At 45.2% G+C, this 19,091-nt stretch overlaps 2 protein-coding genes across 4 annotated transcripts in view; one reads left to right on the top strand and one right to left on the bottom strand.

The window, feature by feature from the left end:
* Positions 1 to 17,882, bottom strand: part of Parp4 (poly (ADP-ribose) polymerase family, member 4) — a 102,286-nt gene extending 84,404 nt beyond the window's left edge. The window contains exons 1-6 of the mRNA NM_001427093.1: positions 17,801 to 17,882; positions 7,254 to 7,386; positions 4,933 to 5,167; positions 3,798 to 3,861; positions 3,138 to 3,213; positions 1,947 to 2,057 (exon numbers count right to left, since the gene is read on the bottom strand). Of these exons, the coding sequence (NP_001414022.1) occupies positions 1,947 to 2,057; positions 3,138 to 3,213; positions 3,798 to 3,861; positions 4,933 to 5,167; positions 7,254 to 7,385 (618 nt within the window). The 5' untranslated portion in view covers position 7,386; positions 17,801 to 17,882. The remainder of the gene's footprint in view (positions 1 to 1,946; positions 2,058 to 3,137; positions 3,214 to 3,797; positions 3,862 to 4,932; positions 5,168 to 7,253; positions 7,387 to 17,800) is intronic.
* A 194-nt stretch (positions 17,883 to 18,076) lies between these two features.
* Positions 18,077 to 19,091, top strand: part of Cpap (centrosome assembly and centriole elongation protein) — a 63,173-nt gene continuing 62,158 nt past the window's right edge. For all 3 annotated transcript variants that reach the window (XR_015638013.1, XM_087585675.1, XM_087585667.1), the window contains exon 1: positions 18,077 to 18,200. The gene's annotated coding sequence lies outside the window, so the exon portion shown is untranslated. The remainder of the gene's footprint in view (positions 18,201 to 19,091) is intronic.

Below are 19,091 nucleotides of genomic sequence, written 5' to 3'. Positions count from 1 at the left end.
TTTATTATTTCAGATGTTTTGCTCAGAGATGGAGAGTGTCCTAATGATGGAACACTTTGGAGATTTCTGCTCTGAGGGCCTCATGACGTGGGGCAAGCAGGAGGAAACTCTTCACAGAACAGCCATCATGGCTGCTAGGTGAGGCGTACCCCTGGCAGGTGGACAGCGAAGAGTGCTCAGGCCTGAGCTTGCTATGGATGGGAGACCACCGAGGAGCACCGTAGGGACTATGCACTGTTACTCTTCTATAAACACAGAACACAGTCTACTATGGTGTTTGATTTGATTTTGAATTACTTTTTATCCAAATAATGAAGTAGTCACATATTTGGGGGCACAAGGTTAAATGGCTCCTACATGGACACATCTGCCCCTGGACTAAGGATCTAGCTCTGTTCCCATGGGAACCCGATACAGCTATAAGGCTGGCACAGTAGTGTAGACTTCAACCCCAACATGAGAGGCTGAAGCGAGAGTGAGATCGGTTTCAGAGTGCAGGCCTTCCGCCTCCCCAAACACAGTGAGCTATGACTGTAGTGACATTTCTGCTAAACTGCAAAGAGACGAGGACTTTAGCCACACACGGTGAAACTGGAGCTTTGGCCTCTCTGGAGAGCAGTGTAGAACTGGGTACATCTCCATGGTCATCTAGAACCATGTCTTAGTTCGATGTGAGTTTCCTGTCCATCGGAGTGAGACCTGGGCTAGGGACGAGATGAGAAGCTTCCAGAGCCTGTGCGGATCTAGGTGGGGACCTCCCTCCCTGGAGAATGGACTCGGGCCTGGCAGCCGCTGTGTTTCTGGCCACAGTAGATCTAGACGGCTGACTCTCTGTGAGAAGACACCCTGGTGGGTGCTGCCTGCTGTGTACTTTAGCGTTTAGGGAGCTGCTCTGGATTCGTTTTCAATTCAGAGTTGCTTTAGATCACAACTGGCTCTGTACTTGATGCAGGACAAAGGCCATGGCTTCTTTTGCAAAGCCACCCTTGTGATGTCCAGCATGCTATGACCATGAGCCCCTGAGTGCTTCCCATGCACAGCAGTGTCAGGACTGTCACAGGGGATCCCAGGGAAGAATCAGGTGTGAGGCGGGTGTGTGGCTCATGGCAGTAATCGTAGCACTAGGGAGGCCAATGGAGGAGGACTGCCATGTTTGAGGCAGCCTGGAATACAGAGTGAGACCCTTGTCTCATTTAAAAAAGGGGGGGCGATAAAGGATGGAAAGATGGAGGAGTGGGAAGAGATGGGGGAGAAAGAGGAAAAGATAGAGGAAGAAGAAGAGGAAAAGATGGTGAAGGGGAAGAGATGGAGGAGGAAGAGGAAAAGATGGAGGAAGGAGAAGAAAAGATGAAGGAGGAGGAAAAGATGGAAGAGAAGGAGGAAAAGATGAGGAGGAGGAGGAAAAGATGGAGGAGGAAGAGGAAAAGATGGAAGAGAAGGAGGAAAAGATGAGGAGGAGGAAAAGATGGAGGAGGAAGAGGAAAAGATGGAGGAGGAAGAGGAAAAGATGGAAGAGAAGGAGGAAAAGATGGAGGAGGAAGAGGAAAAGATGGAAGAGAAGGAGGAAAAGAGGAGGAGGAGGAGGAAAAGATGGAGGAGGAAGAGGAAAAGATGGAAGAGAAGGAGGAAAAGAGGAGGAGGAGGAAAAGATGGAGGAGGAAGAGGAAAAGATGGAAGAGAAGGAGGAAAAGATGGAGGAGGAAGAGGAAAAGATGGAGGAGGAAGAGGAAAAGATGGAGGAGGAAGAGGAAAAGATGGAGGAAGAGGAAAAGATGGAAGAGAAGGAGGAAAAGAGGAGGAGGAGGAGGAAAAGATGGAGGGGAGAAAAATAGAGGAGGATGAAGGGGAGGAGGAAGAGGAGGAAAAAGGAGAAAAGATGGGAAGAGGAAAAGACCGAGGAGGAAGAGTCGGAGGAAGGAGAGATTGAAGAGGGGGCTCTTCGCTACCTTTTGTTCAGCCAGGAGGAAGTGTGCTGCTATCACAAAGGGGGAGCTCCCCGGGTCTCGGGAGCTCTGCAGCTCCACCACCACCGTCTCTGGGCCTCCGTCTGCTCCCATCTGCAATACAGGGTACGTTTTAGGAGCAGAGCTGTGGGGCTAGCCACACTCCACGTCTGAAAAGCCCGCTAATGTGCTCCTCTGGAGAAGAATCTTAGACAACACAGAAGTGCCAAGAGAGTCAGAATCACAGAGATATAATCGCTATCAATATTTTTGTATTTCATTTTCTCTGTGTTTATAGTATGTTTGTTGCTTTTCACGTTTTTCTTACTATAGAGGAAAGTACCCTTTAACATTTATATTTTATTTAAGCATCTAGAAATATAAGTGGGACACCACTTCAAGGGCAAATGTTGATTTTACACTTGATCTTAGCCAAAAGGCCGAGAAGCGATCAAATGTTGATTTTAATTTGTGTAACTGTGCAGTAAAATTTTCAGCTTTCCTTTAACATAAAAGGAATAATTCAACATGGCATAAATATCTGATGTCGATCTGTCCTGTCCAGATATGAGAAACTGTAAATGACGGGGGAGAGGTTCATCTCTAACGCCATATTGACGTTTTATATCGTTAATTGTGTGTTGTGAGTGGCTGGAGTGTAGCTTGCTGAGCAGGCCTGAAGCCCTGATCCCAAGTGTCGCATAAACTGGGTGCACACACTGCAAACCCAGCATCTGGGGGGCAGAGGCAGGAGGATCAGGAGGTTCAAAGTCATTTTCCACTGGTAGTAAGTCTGAGGTTAGCCTGGGATACGAGATCCTGTCTCAAAAACAAACATTATGTATTGTGAGCATGAATTACTTTCATGAAGAACACTAAAAGTTTGTTTTCTTTCTGTTAAAATTCACTTAACTTTTGGTTTTACTTGAGAAGGGGTTTCGTTGTGTAGCTAGGTCTGTCCCTGAACTCGGAACCCTCCGCCTTGACCTCTTAATGCTGGGACTGTGGGCATGAGCCACCACCCCAGGCAAAAGTTTAAACAAACATTTTCTGAATAGTAAACCAACTCGTGCTACAGGATATACAATATTCAGAATATGGACAATTTTTCAAAATAATGAGAAAATCACCAAAGAGGAAATGTTTTCAGAAATCGTTCAGTTTCTTTTCCCAAGGTGCAAATCAGACTCTTACTTTTTTCAAGACGTTATATTTCACAACTTCAAAGTCCTGAAGAAAGGGAGGAATTTCAACATTCTCCGCAGAGACCCTGAAATTTGTATAATTCAACATTTATGATTGAAATGGAACTTTAGACCACACAGAACCTTCCAGGAGAGCCCCTAATTCCTTATGTATGTAATAAGTCCCCAGAAGGTACAGCAAATCCTTAGGTTTCTAAAACAACTGTGAGAACCAGTTGGAGCCGTCTTCTGCATAACTAATTTATTACTGTTTTCTGATTTTACATATTTGTGGCTGGAGCGTGAGCATTTAACTTGTGCACACAGTAAGGAATGATCAGGGAAATCTCCACCCTCCTCTTCGTCATTCCTTAGCACTAACACCCAGAACCTTGGGTGCACAGGGAGGGGAGGGCAGGCTGCTGGCTTCTCTGGTCACTGTGCCTGGTAGGGGCTCTGGCTCCTAGCAATGGCATCAGTATTCTGGGCTATGTCGAGTCCTTTTACAATATGAAGAAGCCCACCGTGTCACCTGTCCTTCGCTTGTTTGGTTTGGTTTTAGTGGCAGCTCGGCCCTGCCTCAGCCTCCCACGTGCTGGCTTACATCCCACCCTCGGCATCATTTGCAATTGTAATACTACGGTTGACACTAACAGGGTACTTCACTTACTCAACGACTTCGATGTTTTCTTTCTCCGGGGTGTTGTCCAAAGGCGGATCTTCTATTTGCACTTCTAGAATTAAAAAGAGAACTTGCTGACAATTCAAAGCTTTACAATTAATTACTGTTAAACTAACTGCTATTTTTTTTTATTTTTCTATTTTTATTTTTTATTTTATTTTATTTTATTTTTTATTTTTTTTGATTTTTCAAGACAGGCTTTCTCTGTATATCTCTGGCTGCCCTAGAACCCTAGAACTCACTGTGTAGACCAGGCTGGCCTGGAACCCACCACCTGCCTCCCAGGCACCGGGATTAAAGGTGTGCCCACCGCAGTCGGGCTTGTTATGATTCTTACATACAGAGATTGGCTGTATATTCCCCTCCCCTTCAGTGTTCTGGGGACTCAGACTTGGGGCCTTACGTGTCCTGGCTGAGCAGTCTGCTGCTGAGCTGCGCTGCCAGCCTCAGCGGTGTTTTTGTTTTACTGGTTTATTTGGTTTAGGGAGTTTCAGCAGTTGCCTAGGCTGGCCCTGGACTCCTAGGCTCCAGCGACCCCCTGCACCATCTTACCAGCCCAGTGCTAACTTTAAAAACATCAAGTATCACTCTATCCCCAGTTAAAAGTGTACGCAGAGGCTGGGGTGCCCGGCTGGTAAGGCGTTTACTTGGCAGGCATGAGGTCCTCGCAAAGCTGAGTTCGGCTGGGCGATCCTGTAATCCAAGCGCTGGGGAGGTGGAGTTCCTTTGGCAGCCATCGTAGGCTAATTAGTGAGCTCCATACCACTGAGGCCCTGTTGGAAAGGAGGTGGACAGCATCCCATAGGATGATAATACCCCAGGTCGACTGACCTCTGACCTCCACAAGTGTACCATGGGACATGCATTCACACACATAAGCAAAAAAAATTAATTAAAATATAATATTTTTTAAAATTGTATATCAAATATTCTGAAACCACCAGGGTTGACTAGTCATTTTGAGTCTGACCAGAGTAGAAAAAAATCTCGATCTGTTGCTGAGTTGGCCTGTGGTCTCTCAGGATTTTGTTTCTTGTTTCTGAGGTCAAATGAAACATAACTAATTTGTAGTATTTCTGGACATTTTTCCCCCATAACACCTCTGACATGTCAAAGTGTCTACCATGTATAACATAGTGAGCGCTCGGCAGGACGAGTTCACTGGAACTGATCTTTTCAGCTGGAGGCGCTGCCCCAGCCGGCGACATGGGATCGTAATTCTTCACATCCAGGAGTCTGCGCTGTCTGACCGAGTCCTCGATGAAGGCTGGGTTTGCTATCTGGACATCGTTCTTCTGGATGGAGTTCAGATGACACCGGCTCAGGACGTCAGCACTGTCAACGATGACGTGTGTGCACTGCGGATAAATGGCAAGTCTGTCACACAGCGGTAAAAGTGAAACGTAAGAACAGCATTTGACTCTGTACCCAGAGAGGTAAGGAAGCTCACAGCGATTTCAGAGAAACATAATTTACAGTTTTAGAAAAACTGAAACAAACAAAAACAGGCTGTCCCATCCAAACCTCCAAGTTCTAGATCCAACCTAGGGCTGTGACCTGCTAGGGAAGCACTCTGCCACCAAGCTACATCCCCTGCCCTAAGCCACGGTGATCAGACTACGCATGTGGGAGGTAACATTACAGGTGGCTTCAGTCCTCCATGCTGTGAACAGTATCATGTACACATCTTTACGTTCTGGTCTATTATCTCTTTAGTCAAGAGAGGGAGGTACAAAATTACTTTGTAGTTCTATGTAGTTTTTGAAAAAGCTGGGGCTGCACACACGTGTGCATGTGTGTGATGTGTTTGCTCCTCTGTGTGAGTGTGGCACATAAGCCACACTGTGCGTGTGGAAGTCAGAGGATGGCAGTGGGTGTCAGTCTTCACCATCCACCTTGTTTGCGATAGGGTCTCTTCTTTGTCACTTGCCACAGATATTGCACGAGGTTACAGGGATTCTTCTGATTTTCCCCCGGTTCACTGTGGGGGCTGAAGGATTACAGACCGTGCTTCTTCATTTACATGAGTTCTGGGGGTCCAAACTCAGGTCTTCACAATGGTGTGGCCAGCACTTTACCCACTGAACCATCACCCCAGCCTCCAGATTTATACAGCATGCATGGTGTAAGCGTTTATAAAGCAGTGATAGGTATTTGCTAATCCTCCCTGCCTACTGCTCCCAGTGCCCTCCCCCAGAGGTGCTACTATGATCTGTTCCTCATAGAACTTTCTAGAGCTCTTCTTTATAGACAACAGGTATAACTTCACGCACACATGTGCATGCATACACATATACATATATACACATATACATATATACATATATACATACAAACATACATACATATGCTTACTTATTGTTGTTTTATTGCATTTTCACTATGTAGCCCAGCCTGGTCAGGAATTTAATCCTCCAGCCTCAGCCTTCCACGTGCTGGGATTATAGACACATGCCACCACATCTGGCTTTGTGTCTCCTTTGCATACTTCAAACATTTATATACATTGGGAAGAAGGAGGAGGAGGGAGAGGAAGAGTAAGAATCCAAAATGTTTCATATACAGTATGTAAGAGTTTCCTGAACACCAGAGACCATGGGCAACTCTCACCCAGGAGGCAGCTTACTTATTACTTTTAAGTGGATTACTTTTCCACCCATGAATGTGGTGAGGCTGGGAGTCTCCCTGTGATAGAGGTCTGTACTGCTCTGCCTGAACTGGAGGTGAATGGAATACCCTGCTGGAGCTGACCTTGCCTCTCAGAACAGATGAGGCTCACTGTGGCTACTGCCTGGGACGGAGTAGGCCAGGGTCAGACCTATCAACAGAAGGAAGAACTAAGGACAGGGTCAGATAGTCTGGGACATAATGCCTTTAGACTTCCATATTGCCTTTTTCTTTTTAAATAAAAGAGGACATTGCCTTAACATTTTTCAAGACTACATCCACTTGTGAAACTCTGTATCTAAACGTTGAGAGCTACAATTCTCTTGAGGCCCAGTAGCCTCCTTCAGCTTGTATTCCATAAGCTACCACAGAAAGATTCGTTCACACTGCACTTCCGCCCCCAGCCGTGTGCCCTTTGCAAACGTGCACAGTATGACTTTTCTCTTTTGAGAACTGGTGCTGCTCTGAAATTCTATTTACATCTATGGCTAAGCCCCAAAGATCAGGTTGACAAGGTAGAGACAGTGTTATAAACTGCTCAGAGTAGAACAGTCTGGGCTGGGCTGGGCTGGGCTGGGCTGAGCTGGGCTGGGCTGGGCTGGGTCCTCCGGCATCCTCTGCTTCTTCTGGTCTATCCCCAAGGGGGCCATGTCTCAGTGTCTCCAGCCTTCTCATGTTGTCACCTGCCCAGTCTCCTCTGCTTACTCTCTGGTCACGAGCAGTGTTCCCCGAACACATCCTATTAATCAGACAGTAACTGGTGAGATTTGGAAATACCTGAGGGTTTAATAAAAAGGAAAACTTTCCGCCATTTTCCTTAATATCAGTTTGCAGCTTTTTCTTCTGCTGACGAGGTAAGTACTTGACTTTTAAGCAGAATATACAATTTGCAAAGATGCCCAAAGTCATCCTGAAAGAAAAAAAGATAATTTTGAGTCCTAGACTTGTTGTAATTATGTGACGTTTAAGCTTCGTGTGTATATATTACACATGGAACACATTCCCTCTCACATCCCTGTATCCTTCTCATTCCTTATGTTGTCTCTCTTTGTCCTGATAGACAGTTTTACTTCTATATACATATATGTTACATACATACACATACATGTGTGATTTTCTGTGTTTATATGAAATTTTGGAAAGACAAATGAGAGAATACATATTTGCCTTTCAGTGGTTGGTTTAATCAGGTTACATCCGCTTTGGGGCAAGCTAAGCGCATGCTGTGGTATCGGGCTGTACCTGTAGCTCAGGATAAGTATTTTAAGTACATGTTAAGTGGATTTATTTCCATACCTTTGCGTACGGTGCTGAGGGTGTAACCTGTAGGCTCAAACACTCTGCCGTTGTTACACTCCCAGCCCTCTTTGGAAGGATAGTCTGCTTGCTTTTGAGTTAGTTTTCCATTTAGGAAATATTTTTAAAAATTTTTATTTATGTGTCCGTGTATTCACGGGCTAGGGTACGCACATAGGAGTGCGGTGGCCCTTGGAGGTCAGAGATGTTACCTCCAAGTACAACTGGAGTTACAGGCATTCGTGAGCCCCTGTCACTGAAGCTGTGAAATGAAATTGTGTCCTCTATAAGAGAAGGGTACACTCCTAACTGTGAGGCCATTTCTCCAGACCCCTAAAATGTTTTTTTATGAGTATATCTTAATTATGCACTACAATGGCATTATGACATTTTCCCAAGCCAAACTCATGTGTGCACACGTGTACACACACACACACACACACACACACACACACACACACACAATTTTTGAGACACTTATTTCTCATGTACTGCTGGCTGGCCTGGTATATACATTTTGTAATCCAGTCTTGAGCATGTGATGACCCTTTTGCCTCAGTCTCTGTGTCCTGGGATTACAGCTAGCTCAAGTCATATTTCTTAAGAGGTCACTTCTCAGTGAATATTGCTGACAGGGACATTAAAGTGGTGCCATATCCTGTTCCCTGTCCCCTTTCCTGCCTCCTGCCACAAATCAAGGACCCAGCTGCAGGTTCTTGCTGTGCACCTTCTCCCAGACAGACAGTATGAAAAGAAGGCATGAGGTCTCTGACTGTGCCAGGGCTCTCCTTGGAACCCCTAGCATGGTGTTACCCATTCATCTCTCTGCTCAGGGAGTTAATAACTCTTCTACCAAACTCCTCAGTCCCTAGTAATTTGTCAGGGTCCTCCTGAGACCCAACTCTATCCAAAAGCCAGCACTAACATGACTATCCCAGCTTGTGGCAATATTAATGTGTAGTTTTTCAATTTTTACTCACTTATTTATTTATTTTTAGTTTTTCTGGCTGATCTTATGACCTAAGAATTCTTTCTACAGGTTCATAATGCACACGTTAATGAAAACGTAACAGCTCTGTACTGCCTGACACACAGGCCAAACCCAGGAATCGAATCTTTAAATTAGCTTAATTCAGAAATTTGGTATTCTGTTTAGGAATTTGGGAATGGATTGGCATCTAAAGATCTGACTTCTATGTCATCTTGAGGTGGACTGTAATGAAGGCCGTTTGTCAAAGATCCGATCAGCTGTGTCTTTATCTGCCAGGCCCTATTAGTCAATGACTTTCAATTTCCACAGAGGAACGGGCCAGTCTGCTACCTGCTCAGAGGGTCGTGATGCTGGAGAAGTATGAACATGTGACCTTTCCTGCCACAGTCCCCTTCCAAACTAGCTTCAACTCCTTAGCTGGAACATGGAAAAGAGATGGGTTCTCTCAGCCAAAAGGAGCCCTGGGTAGGAGTGGCTGACAGCAGGCCTCTTGGGATAGACCTCAAAACTAATAAGACATGCTCATTTAGCTGAGATAATAGGATATGCAGTGAGCTCCTCCAAATCTGTGGGACAAGAGGAGAAAGCTTAGTTCTTGACCTTTAAAGATCAACTTGTCAAGGCAGGAACTGGTCTAAGAGCCAGGCTAGAAGATGTCAAACTCACTTTCTTTTTTTTTTTTTTTTTCTTTCTGTTAATGCTACAATAGCTTTGATCAAGGCTCCTTGGAGAAAAGCAATTTCTCTGGCCTGGATGGAGACCTAAGATTCCAAGCTACTCAAAACATAAGAGTTAATCCAGTTGGGCCTGTCAATCTCCTGGCTGACATAACAGGGAAGTGCTGCTGTCAGAGAGTCTGAATCTAAGTGTCACAGTCTGAAGTCCTGGGAGGAAATTCTGCAGAACAGTAAGGGTGAGTGTTGACAAGCTGAAAATATCCCTGACCTGAGGACCCGAGGACCGTGTGTGACTCAGCCTCTGGGGCCACCTCTCCGCCCTTCACAGCTAGGGCTGAGAACAAAGTGATTAATAGTTTTGAAAGCACTAAAACAGGTCCTCCGCCTGAACAGATCTCAGTGCTGTGGTGGCTGCCCACATTCCGCCTGGGAGACATTTTCAAGTTAGCCAGTGAGTAGGATCTGGGCAACTTCAGGAGGGTGAGACAAACTGCCCTGCCCACAGACTGTGAAACTAAGCAAGAGCAGCAGAAGCCCCTGGCGTGCAGAGAGAAGCTACTGAAGTGACGATCAGGTGCTGGGGGTGCTGGACGCTTGTGCAGCACAGGGCCAGTGAAACAGGAACTGTCAGTCTCCAGTTCCCCACCCTCCCAGGTACTGGGAAGTCTCTGTTTAAAAAACAAAGGGGAAATTGGCGGTTGTCACAGCCCTTCCGCCTCCCCCACCACCAAGGTACCGGGACCTCCCAGTTCAAAGAAGGACCATGAGATGTCCATTCTCAGCTGAACCAGATGCACCCACCTGCATTCACAGTGGATCAGTCAGCGGGAAAATCAACACCCGATTGTGTTATTCTCTTTTTTGATTTAGAAACACCGCTTGCGGTTTGGCCCATTCCCCAGTACACTCTTTCCCAATCACGGAACTCCATGGCACAGAAGACCCTTCCCCACACCCCTCCCTCTCCCCTCCTGCCCCCACTTGCGCCTGCAGGTTTTTTCCTTTATAAACCCTGATTCCCTAAGCCTCGCTGCTGCCGTCCTACCCTGCAGCGTCAGGGCAGATCAAGCAAGTCTGAGCTGAGCTCACAAATAGACTTTCTTGTATTTGCATCGGATACAGTTTCTTGGTGGTCGTTTTGGGGGTCTCGCGAATCGGGCATGCCAGTCAACACCAACATAAACACGGGGAGAGTCCCTAAGTCCAACTGGCTTCCCTGATACACAACAGGCAGTGTCCAGTTTTCTCTCTCTCTCTCTCTTTTTTTTTTTCCCCGGAGCTGGGGACCGAACCCAGGGCCTTGCGCTTGCTAGGCAAGCACTCTACCACTGAGCTAAATCCCCAACCCCTAGTTTTCTCTTTTTAAAGATCGATTTATTTCCTGTGTGTGCCTGGGGTGTACATATGTGTCCTGTGTATGTGCCAGTGACCGTGGAGGCCAGAAATGGGTGTCAGATCCCCTACAGCTGGAGTTACAGGTGGCTGTGAGCCATCTGAAGTGGTGCTGGGGACCAAACTCAGTGCTTGACGAGGAAGGTAAATCCTCTATGGCTGAGCCACCTCTCCAGGTTTCTAAGACCAGAAAGAGGCTGCTTCCACACTCCGCCTTTCTTCCTTCTCCTTCTTTGCCTTACATTCCCACTAACTACACTTTTAGGAATATTTTCATTTTTTACCATATTACAAATTATCCCCAAATGGATATATTTTATGTTTCTATTTATCTCGTTTTATTCATAGTTGCTTTGTCACTATGAGCAAATCTTTTTGTTTTCCTTGTTTTTTTTTTTTTTTTTTTCATTTCTCCTTCTCTACCCCAGGCTGGCCTTGAACTCGTGAGATTGCTGAGCTTTCCAAACGCTGGGATTCCAGGTGTGAGCTACCACACTGGGCTTCTTTCCCCACAGGTTCCTCCTAGGCTGTCAGACTTTCTTAGATTGTTACTGTTTCCTTGCCAACTCAAGTCACTTGTAACAGAAAATCTTCCAGATCTAGAGAATGAAAACAGACCGCCAAATACAAGAGGCATTTAGAATTCCAGACTGACGGGGCTGCCAAAGGTACTTTCCAAAATGTCAAAAATACGAGGAAAGAAAATAAATGGAGTGTCGTGGGAAAGTACCAACTCGCCTACAGAGACACGCAGTGACATCACCTCTCTCATCCAGGAAAGGATGGATTGCACACTGTAACTGCTGAAAGTAAATAATCAATGACCTCGATCATCGTATCCAGCAAGTATCTGTTAAATTTGATTGTGAAGTAAGGGCACTTTAGGAAAAGCACAGTCCAGGGCAGTTCATGGCCAGCAAGCCAGCACTGCAGAAGATGCTTACACAATATTGTAATACTCTCTCTCCACAGAGGAGGGAAAGGATCCTCAACAGAAGAGCAGAGGAAATACTATATTTCTGGAAGGACAGATGGACAAAGCTACGACCAACACAGTAAACCAGCAACTTCCCAACAGCAATGGAAAAGAATCCATCCACCCAGAAAAACAACCAGCAAAGTGACATGAAGTAGTAAACATCTCTCGGTGATACCCTTAAATGTAAATGGCTCCATGCAGACTGCAAAGGCCACACCTATCCATGGCTATCAGTGCTTACAATAAAAAGACCAGAGTAAGGCTGAGTGTGGTGGTGCCTGTCTTTTAATCCCAGCACTCAGGAGGCAAAGGCCTGTGGTTTCTGTGAGTTTGAGGCCAGCCTGGTCTACGTAGTGAGATCCAGGCCAGCCAAGGTTACATAGTGAAACGCTATCTCAGAAATAAAATAAAATAAGTAGCTGGAGATATGGCTCAGTGGTTAGGAACACTTAATGCTCTTGGGAAGGTCTGAATTTGTTTCCTAGCACCACACGGTGGCTCACAACCGTCCGATGCTGTCTTCTGATGTGCAGATGCACATGCAGACAAAGTACCCATATATATATATATATATATATATATATATATATATATATATATGCTTTTTAAAAGATGTTTAACAAGATAAAAGGAAAAATGAATCAGTGTAATCTGAAATTTAAACACCTAACGATCCCCCTGCCCCCACTACCTAGAAAAGCAAGAGCAAGAAGGAGCTGAAAGCACAAACAGTAGGTGGTGGAGCGGAAGTAGAGAAGGGAGTAGGGGTAGAGGAGCGAGACTTGGGATTAGCCAATCAAAACGCTGCTTCTTGGAAAAGATAAGCAAGACTGACAAACTAAAGAGAGAAGGGCTGAGGTGTCACTGGGTTTGCAGAGTGCAGTGAAGTGGCGGACTTGACCCTCAGTGTCAGCTCAAACTGGTTCATGGTGGTGCATGTCTATGGTAGAGGTAGAGGGTCAGACTATCAGGGTTATCCTCAGCTATATAGTAAGATGAGTAAGTCTGAGTAAGTCTTTATGGTTACATAAGGCCGTAAAGGGAGAATGGAGATAGATAAATAGGTAGATAGATATAGATGGATAGATATAGATGGATAGAAATAGATGGATAGAAGGCACCAAGTTAAGAATTTGGAGATGAATATTCATAACAACCTGTAAATACACAGAGTAGAATCTTAACGTCAGTCTCCATGTTCTCTTCACAGCTTCCTCCTCCCATTCCAGTCTCCTCCTCTTCCCTCAAATTTTCTCCCCACCATCCTTCCTTCTCGTCCAATGTCAGGCCTCCTTCTATCCTGTACCTGCCTCACCTGCTTAATGACATCATCCCACACTTCCCGATAGATGGTAGAGCCCTAATATGGGCAAAATTTCACCCTGACTTTCCACTCTAGTTCATATAATGTTAGCACAAAGTATAGAATTTCCCCTTTGCTTCTTGGGTGAAAACGGGGGTAAAAGAGTGACCCATCTGTTTATTATTTTTTAAAAAAAATTTTTATTAGATATATTTCTTACTTACATTTCAAATGTTATTCCCCTTCCCGGTTTCCTGTCCATAATCTCCCATCCCCTCCCCCTCCCCCATACGGGTATCCCCCCCATCCACCCCCCTTCCTGCCCCCCCATGTTCCCCTGCACTGGGGGTCCAACCTTGGCAAGACCAAGGGCTTCCCCTTCCCCTGGTGCCCCAACAAGACTATTCTCTGCTACATATGCAGTTGGAGCCCTGGGTCAGTCCATGTGTAGTCTTTGGGTAGTGGTTCAGTCCCTGGAAGCTCTGGTTGGTTGGCATTGTTGTTCTTATGGGGTTGCAAGCCCCTTCAGCTCTTTCAATCCTTCCTCTAATTCCCCCCAGGGGGTCCTGTTCTCAGTTCAATGGTTTGCCACTAGCATTGACCTCTGTATTGGACATGCTCTGGCTGTGTCTCTCAGGAGAGATTTATTTCGGGTCCCTTTCAGCATGCATTTTTTAGCTTCATCAATCTTATCTGGTTTTGGTGGCTGTATATATATATGGGCCACATGTGGGTCAGGCTCTAAATGGCCATTCCTTGAGTTGCTGCTCTAAACTTTGCTTCCATATCCCCTCCTATGGATATTTTCCCCCCTTTTAAGAAGGAGTGGAATTGGGGAAAAAAAAAGAATTTGAAGATGAAAAGGGAATATTACAATATCTTGAAATAAAATGTAGAGTATCTTAAGCAATACTTTAACTTGAATTACCAAAAAAAATGTAGAAAATCTGGAAGAAATAAATACATTCCTAGATATTCTTGACCTGGGGATTTAGCTCAGTGGTAGAGCGCTTACCTAGGAAGCACAAGGCCCTGGGTTCGGTCCCCAGCTCCGAAAAAAAAAAGAACCAAAAAAAAAAAAAAGACTTTGCCTAGATATTCTTGACCTATCAGAATCAAATCAAGAAGACATAAACAACGTAAGCAGATGCAACAGGAGACTAGCTGAAACAGTAATGAAACATGCCCACAGAGTCTCACACAGTATGGGATGGGTTCACAGCCACATTGCCCCATGCTGTTAAGAAGAAGACAGCACTTCTCAGAATGCTCCACAAAGTAAAAAGGGAAGGGAAACTCCCACACTCATCCTATAAAGCCATTGCACATCAAACCAGAGAGGACACAAGAGCAACAAAAAGAAAACTACAGACCAAATCCTCTGACAATCACCATATTTCTTAAGAATATTGTAAATCAATTTCAAGAACACTGTGATAAAATTAGTTTCACCCCAGGCATATAAGATTGGCTCAACATGTCCAGACCTATGGATAGAGCACAATGGCTGAATAGATGTAATGACAAACATCACATGACTGCATCTGTAGACACATTAAAGGCCTTTGGCAAAGTCCAACATCCTTCGTGACAAAGCCTCTGTGGAACTAGAGACAGAAGAAACGCACCTCAATGTAGTAAGAGCTAAATATGACAAGCTTGTAGTCAACACTACACTCCATGGGGATTTCCTCTAAAGTTAGAAAGGAGTGGCTGTTCTCCACTCTTTTCAATATGGTACTAGAAGTCTTACTGGACTAGAAAGAGAGAGAAACAAGAGAAATACACATGGGAAAGGGAACAGCCAACTCATCCCTATTTCTGTATGACAGGATACAATCCCCAATAGATCCCAAAGACTCCACCAGAAACTAGGTGTTGTTGGTTTTTATTGAATTTGTTTGGTTTGCGTTACATTTTTGTAGCCTTGGCTAGCCTAGAACTTGCTATGTAAACCAGAGATTCATCTAACTCTCTCACCCAAGTCCTAGGATTAAAGGTGTGCACCAAGATACCTCACCAGCCTGGTTTAATGTTGAGATCCAGTCTGTTGTACCTGCTAGCCTAGATCTCACTGTGAAGCGCAGGTCTCAAACTCATGGTGATCCTTCTGCTGTAGCTTCCAGAGTGTTAGGGTTACTGGTGTGTGTCCCCATGACTGGCTTCTACCAGAAAATTCTTAGACTTGAAAAACACTTTCAGAAAAGTAGCAGGAAAAACCAACAAAGCGTAAGCATCTTCTCACTGAACCAATTACAAACTTGTCAAAAAGACCTGCATTTTAAAAAAGTCATTTCCAATAGTTTTTAAAAGTTAAATTAAAGCCTGGTGGTGATGGCGCATGCCTTTGGTCCCAGCACTCAGGAGGCAGAGGCAAGCTGATCTCTGAGTTCAACAACACCTTGGTCTACAGAGCAAGTTCTAGGGGAGCCAGTGCTACACAGAGAAACCTTGTCTTGAAAAACAAAACAAAACAAATCAAATTAGGATGACCCTAATTTAATGACCCTAATGAAGAAGGTAAAATACCTCTCTGATGAAGACTTTAAAGCACGAAAGAAGAAAGTACAAGGGAGGCCTTCCCTGTGAATGCGTTGGCAGAATAGTATAAAGGTTCCTGTATTATTGAAAATGATCTACAGGTTCAAAGCAATCCTCACCAAAATCCCAAAGATATTCTTCGTAGAAGAGGAAAAAAATCACACGTAAGCACACACGACTCACAGTAACCAGAGCGACCCTTAGCAGGAGGAACAAGGCTCATGTCTGATTCACATTACAGAGTCGCAGTAACAAAAACTCTGGTGCAGACATAGAAACAGACATACATGGGTGCAACAGAAGGCTCAAGAAACAAGCCCACCCAGCCGCAGAGATCGAATTCCTGACAAAAGCGTAAGAAACTACACAGTGGAGAAAAGGCTGCCTCTCTAGTAAACGGTAGTGGTAGCTTTCATCACCTACGTTTCTTCCTTTTAGGATGTCCCAGGGTTGCCCATCAAGAACTGTCTTCCTATTGGCTGCCCTGAGATAGGTCCCAGCATTGACCACACAGTTACTCTTCTCTCATTGGCTGTTCTCCACTCTTGTCTTCGGTTCTACATGAGGGCTAATTCTACTTAGGAGCTATGCTTTATTTACAAGCTAGAATCCGCACTCGCACATAAAGTGAAGCCCATGATTGTGGAAAAACCTTCTGATACTGTCAGCATGGCCAGACTAAATGGCATCGGTAACACACCTCTGTAATGGAAGGATTAACTCCCTGGAAAGCAGATGTATCCTCGTGGCACAGGGCGTTAAACTTATTTACCTAGTAAGACCTTCCTGAATAAAGATGGAGTCAAATGTGATAAAAAATTCTGCAACACACTCATTCTCTAGAGTGACTTTCTCCCTCGAAAACGCACACTTGGGTTGTCGCTATTTTTGTACTGTCATTTAGTAGTCCAGAATCCACAGAAGGTTGAGGTCTACCCGCTCCGTCCCCCAGTGAATCATTCTGCACCCCCGCAGGAACTATTTTACAGACCCGTGTCTTCTGTAAGGGGCCGTAGGAAACAGGATCTCTGCAAGAAACTCCTGGCTGGGAATAACGAGGCTCATTCGAGAGCCTTATTTTAATCGTTTCTATTGTTGTTAGAAAGATCATAACCGAAAGCCACTCGAGGAGGAAAAGGTTTCTTTCATCTCACAGCTTACGTACGGTCAAACACGAAAAGCAGGGCATGAACTCTGGGCAGGAACCTGGAAGCCAGTGGTTCTCAATCTGTGGGTCTCGACCCCGTTGCCAGGGTCTCCTAAGACCACGGGAAAACACAGATATTTTTACATAACGATTCATAACAGTAGCACAGTTTAAGGAACTGACTGTATGAAAGGATGCGATTGGGATGTAAAGCGAATAAATAAATTGATTAATAGTCAAGGGAGAACGCTCTTACTGGCTTGCTTTCTGCTTCTGTTCACCTGCTTTCCTTATACAGTCCAGGACCCCCTGCCCAGAAGCCGCAATTCTGGGCTAAGCTCTCTTCAGTTAGCAATCAAGAAAATGCTCTGCAGACACGCCCCAGAGGTAAATCTGATGGAGGCCATTTCTCAGTTGAGGTTCACTTTTCCTAGGTGTGTCAATTTAACAGACAAGAATAGCCATCGCACCGGAAGTAGCTTTTAGTAGGGCAGAGGCATATATCCGACACAAGGACAAAACAAAACAAAAAAAGGCTTATTTCCTGACCTTCCTCTTTTTCATTAAAATGAATTGTAACTGCCATAGGTAGGGCCTAGACAGATTAAGAATTTCTCTATTCCCAGTCTTGGCTAAAACTACAAATTAACCCACTCTCCTCTTTTTATTTATTTATTCTTTTTGTCTTAGTAGGACCGGGAGCTAAACCTTACAGTCAGTCAGGTTTGGCTAAATTTCAACTCCCGACCTCAATGAGTTAATTTCTTCTACCATAAGTTTCCTTGGAAATTCAACTTTCAGAAAGTAAAGACATGTTGTGTTCTGCTGCATTATTTTCCCAGAACAGCAGAGGGTCTGATCGCGCAGACAAAGTTGACCTCTCCAGCGCACCCGGCCTAGGGCCGCGACCCCTGAGCAAAGTTTCAGCGAAGGTCATGGCCACCCGGGACTACCGGGGTCCTCGGGCTGTCAGACAGCCTCCTGGGGCACCCACGCACCTGCTTGGAGATCCCTCCTGGCCCTTCCTGGGGTCGGATGATCCTTTCCTCGGAGCCCCACAGCCAGCGTTCCAGCCTCTGTGCTTCCGGGAGAGGTGGGGCGCGTCAGGGCGGGGCCGTGGCTGAGTCTCCTGAACCCTGGACCTATGCTCAAAGTTGCCAGCGCCCCTTAGCGGGGTTCCCTGAGACTGTCCCTATCACTTTGCCAGCTGGCGAGAAGGCGTGGCCTCAGCTTCCAAGATCAGCCTAGCTTTCAGGACTTTCAGTTTCTTTTTCAGACTGTAAATTGCCAGTAGGGGTAAATCCAAAATTTGAATCTGGGAGATGTGACAGATGGCGACTTTTGACCGAGAAATTATCATGGATTGGGGCTAAGTAGCGTGCTGGAATCCCAGAGCAGGTGAGAAATTTCCCAAAGGTTTGACATCACAGAGAATTTAGGGTTGAAGAGCTAGGTCTTTGGTAGAGGGCTTGGCTAAATTTGTGGGCCCCTGGGTTGGATTTTCAGCATCAACAGTGGAAGAAAATGAGAACTTCTGAGTTTGGAGCGCACAATAGCATCCATCACTAATCGGAGACACTCAAACGATGGGACTAGGGCTCTACAGCTCAGTTGGTTATTCGTTTCACACGTGTGGGCCCTGGGTGCTAGAATCAGAAATGTACTGAGTAGGGACTGATTTAGAAAAAAATTTGATTCCTCAGAATACGATGAAATGAGAATATAAGGTCTAGACTAGAGAATTGAATGTAAAAGGTGGAGCTGAATTTTGGTGACATGTTTTATTTGGGTGATGTCTTCGGGTGCCAACCGATCTGGAACTCATTAAATATGCTAGGCTAGCTAGCCAGTGAGCACTAGGAATCTACCAGTCTCTGCCTCCCAGCACTGGGATTACAAGCACATACCAGTATGTGTGGTTTTTGTTTTTTTTTTTTTTGTTTTTTTTTTGGTTCTTTTTTTTCGGAGCTGGGGACCGAACCCAGGGCCTTGCGCTTCCTAGGTAAGTGCTCTACCACTGAGCTAAATCCCCAGCCCCGTGTGGTTTTATAAGTATAATATATACATATATTTATTGTTTGCATGTGTACACGTATGTGTGCTTATTTCTACTTTGACATGACTCTGGGAACAGGACTCATGTCGTCAGGCTTGTAGGACAAATGCTTTACCCACTGAGCCACCTAGCTGGCTTCTAGCCGTTTTCAAAATGTTGGTATTGTGTGCTACACTCTGGTCTTTATGCTTCTAAGGCAAACACTCTAGGGACTGAGCCACCTCCCCATCCCT

Source organism: Rattus norvegicus, chromosome 15 (genome assembly GCF_021556685.1).
Source record: "Rattus norvegicus strain SHRSP/BbbUtx chromosome 15, alternate assembly SHRSP_T2T, whole genome shotgun sequence".
NCBI lineage: Eukaryota > Metazoa > Chordata > Mammalia > Rodentia > Muridae > Rattus > Rattus norvegicus.
This window is presented reverse-complemented; position numbering and strand designations above follow the sequence as displayed.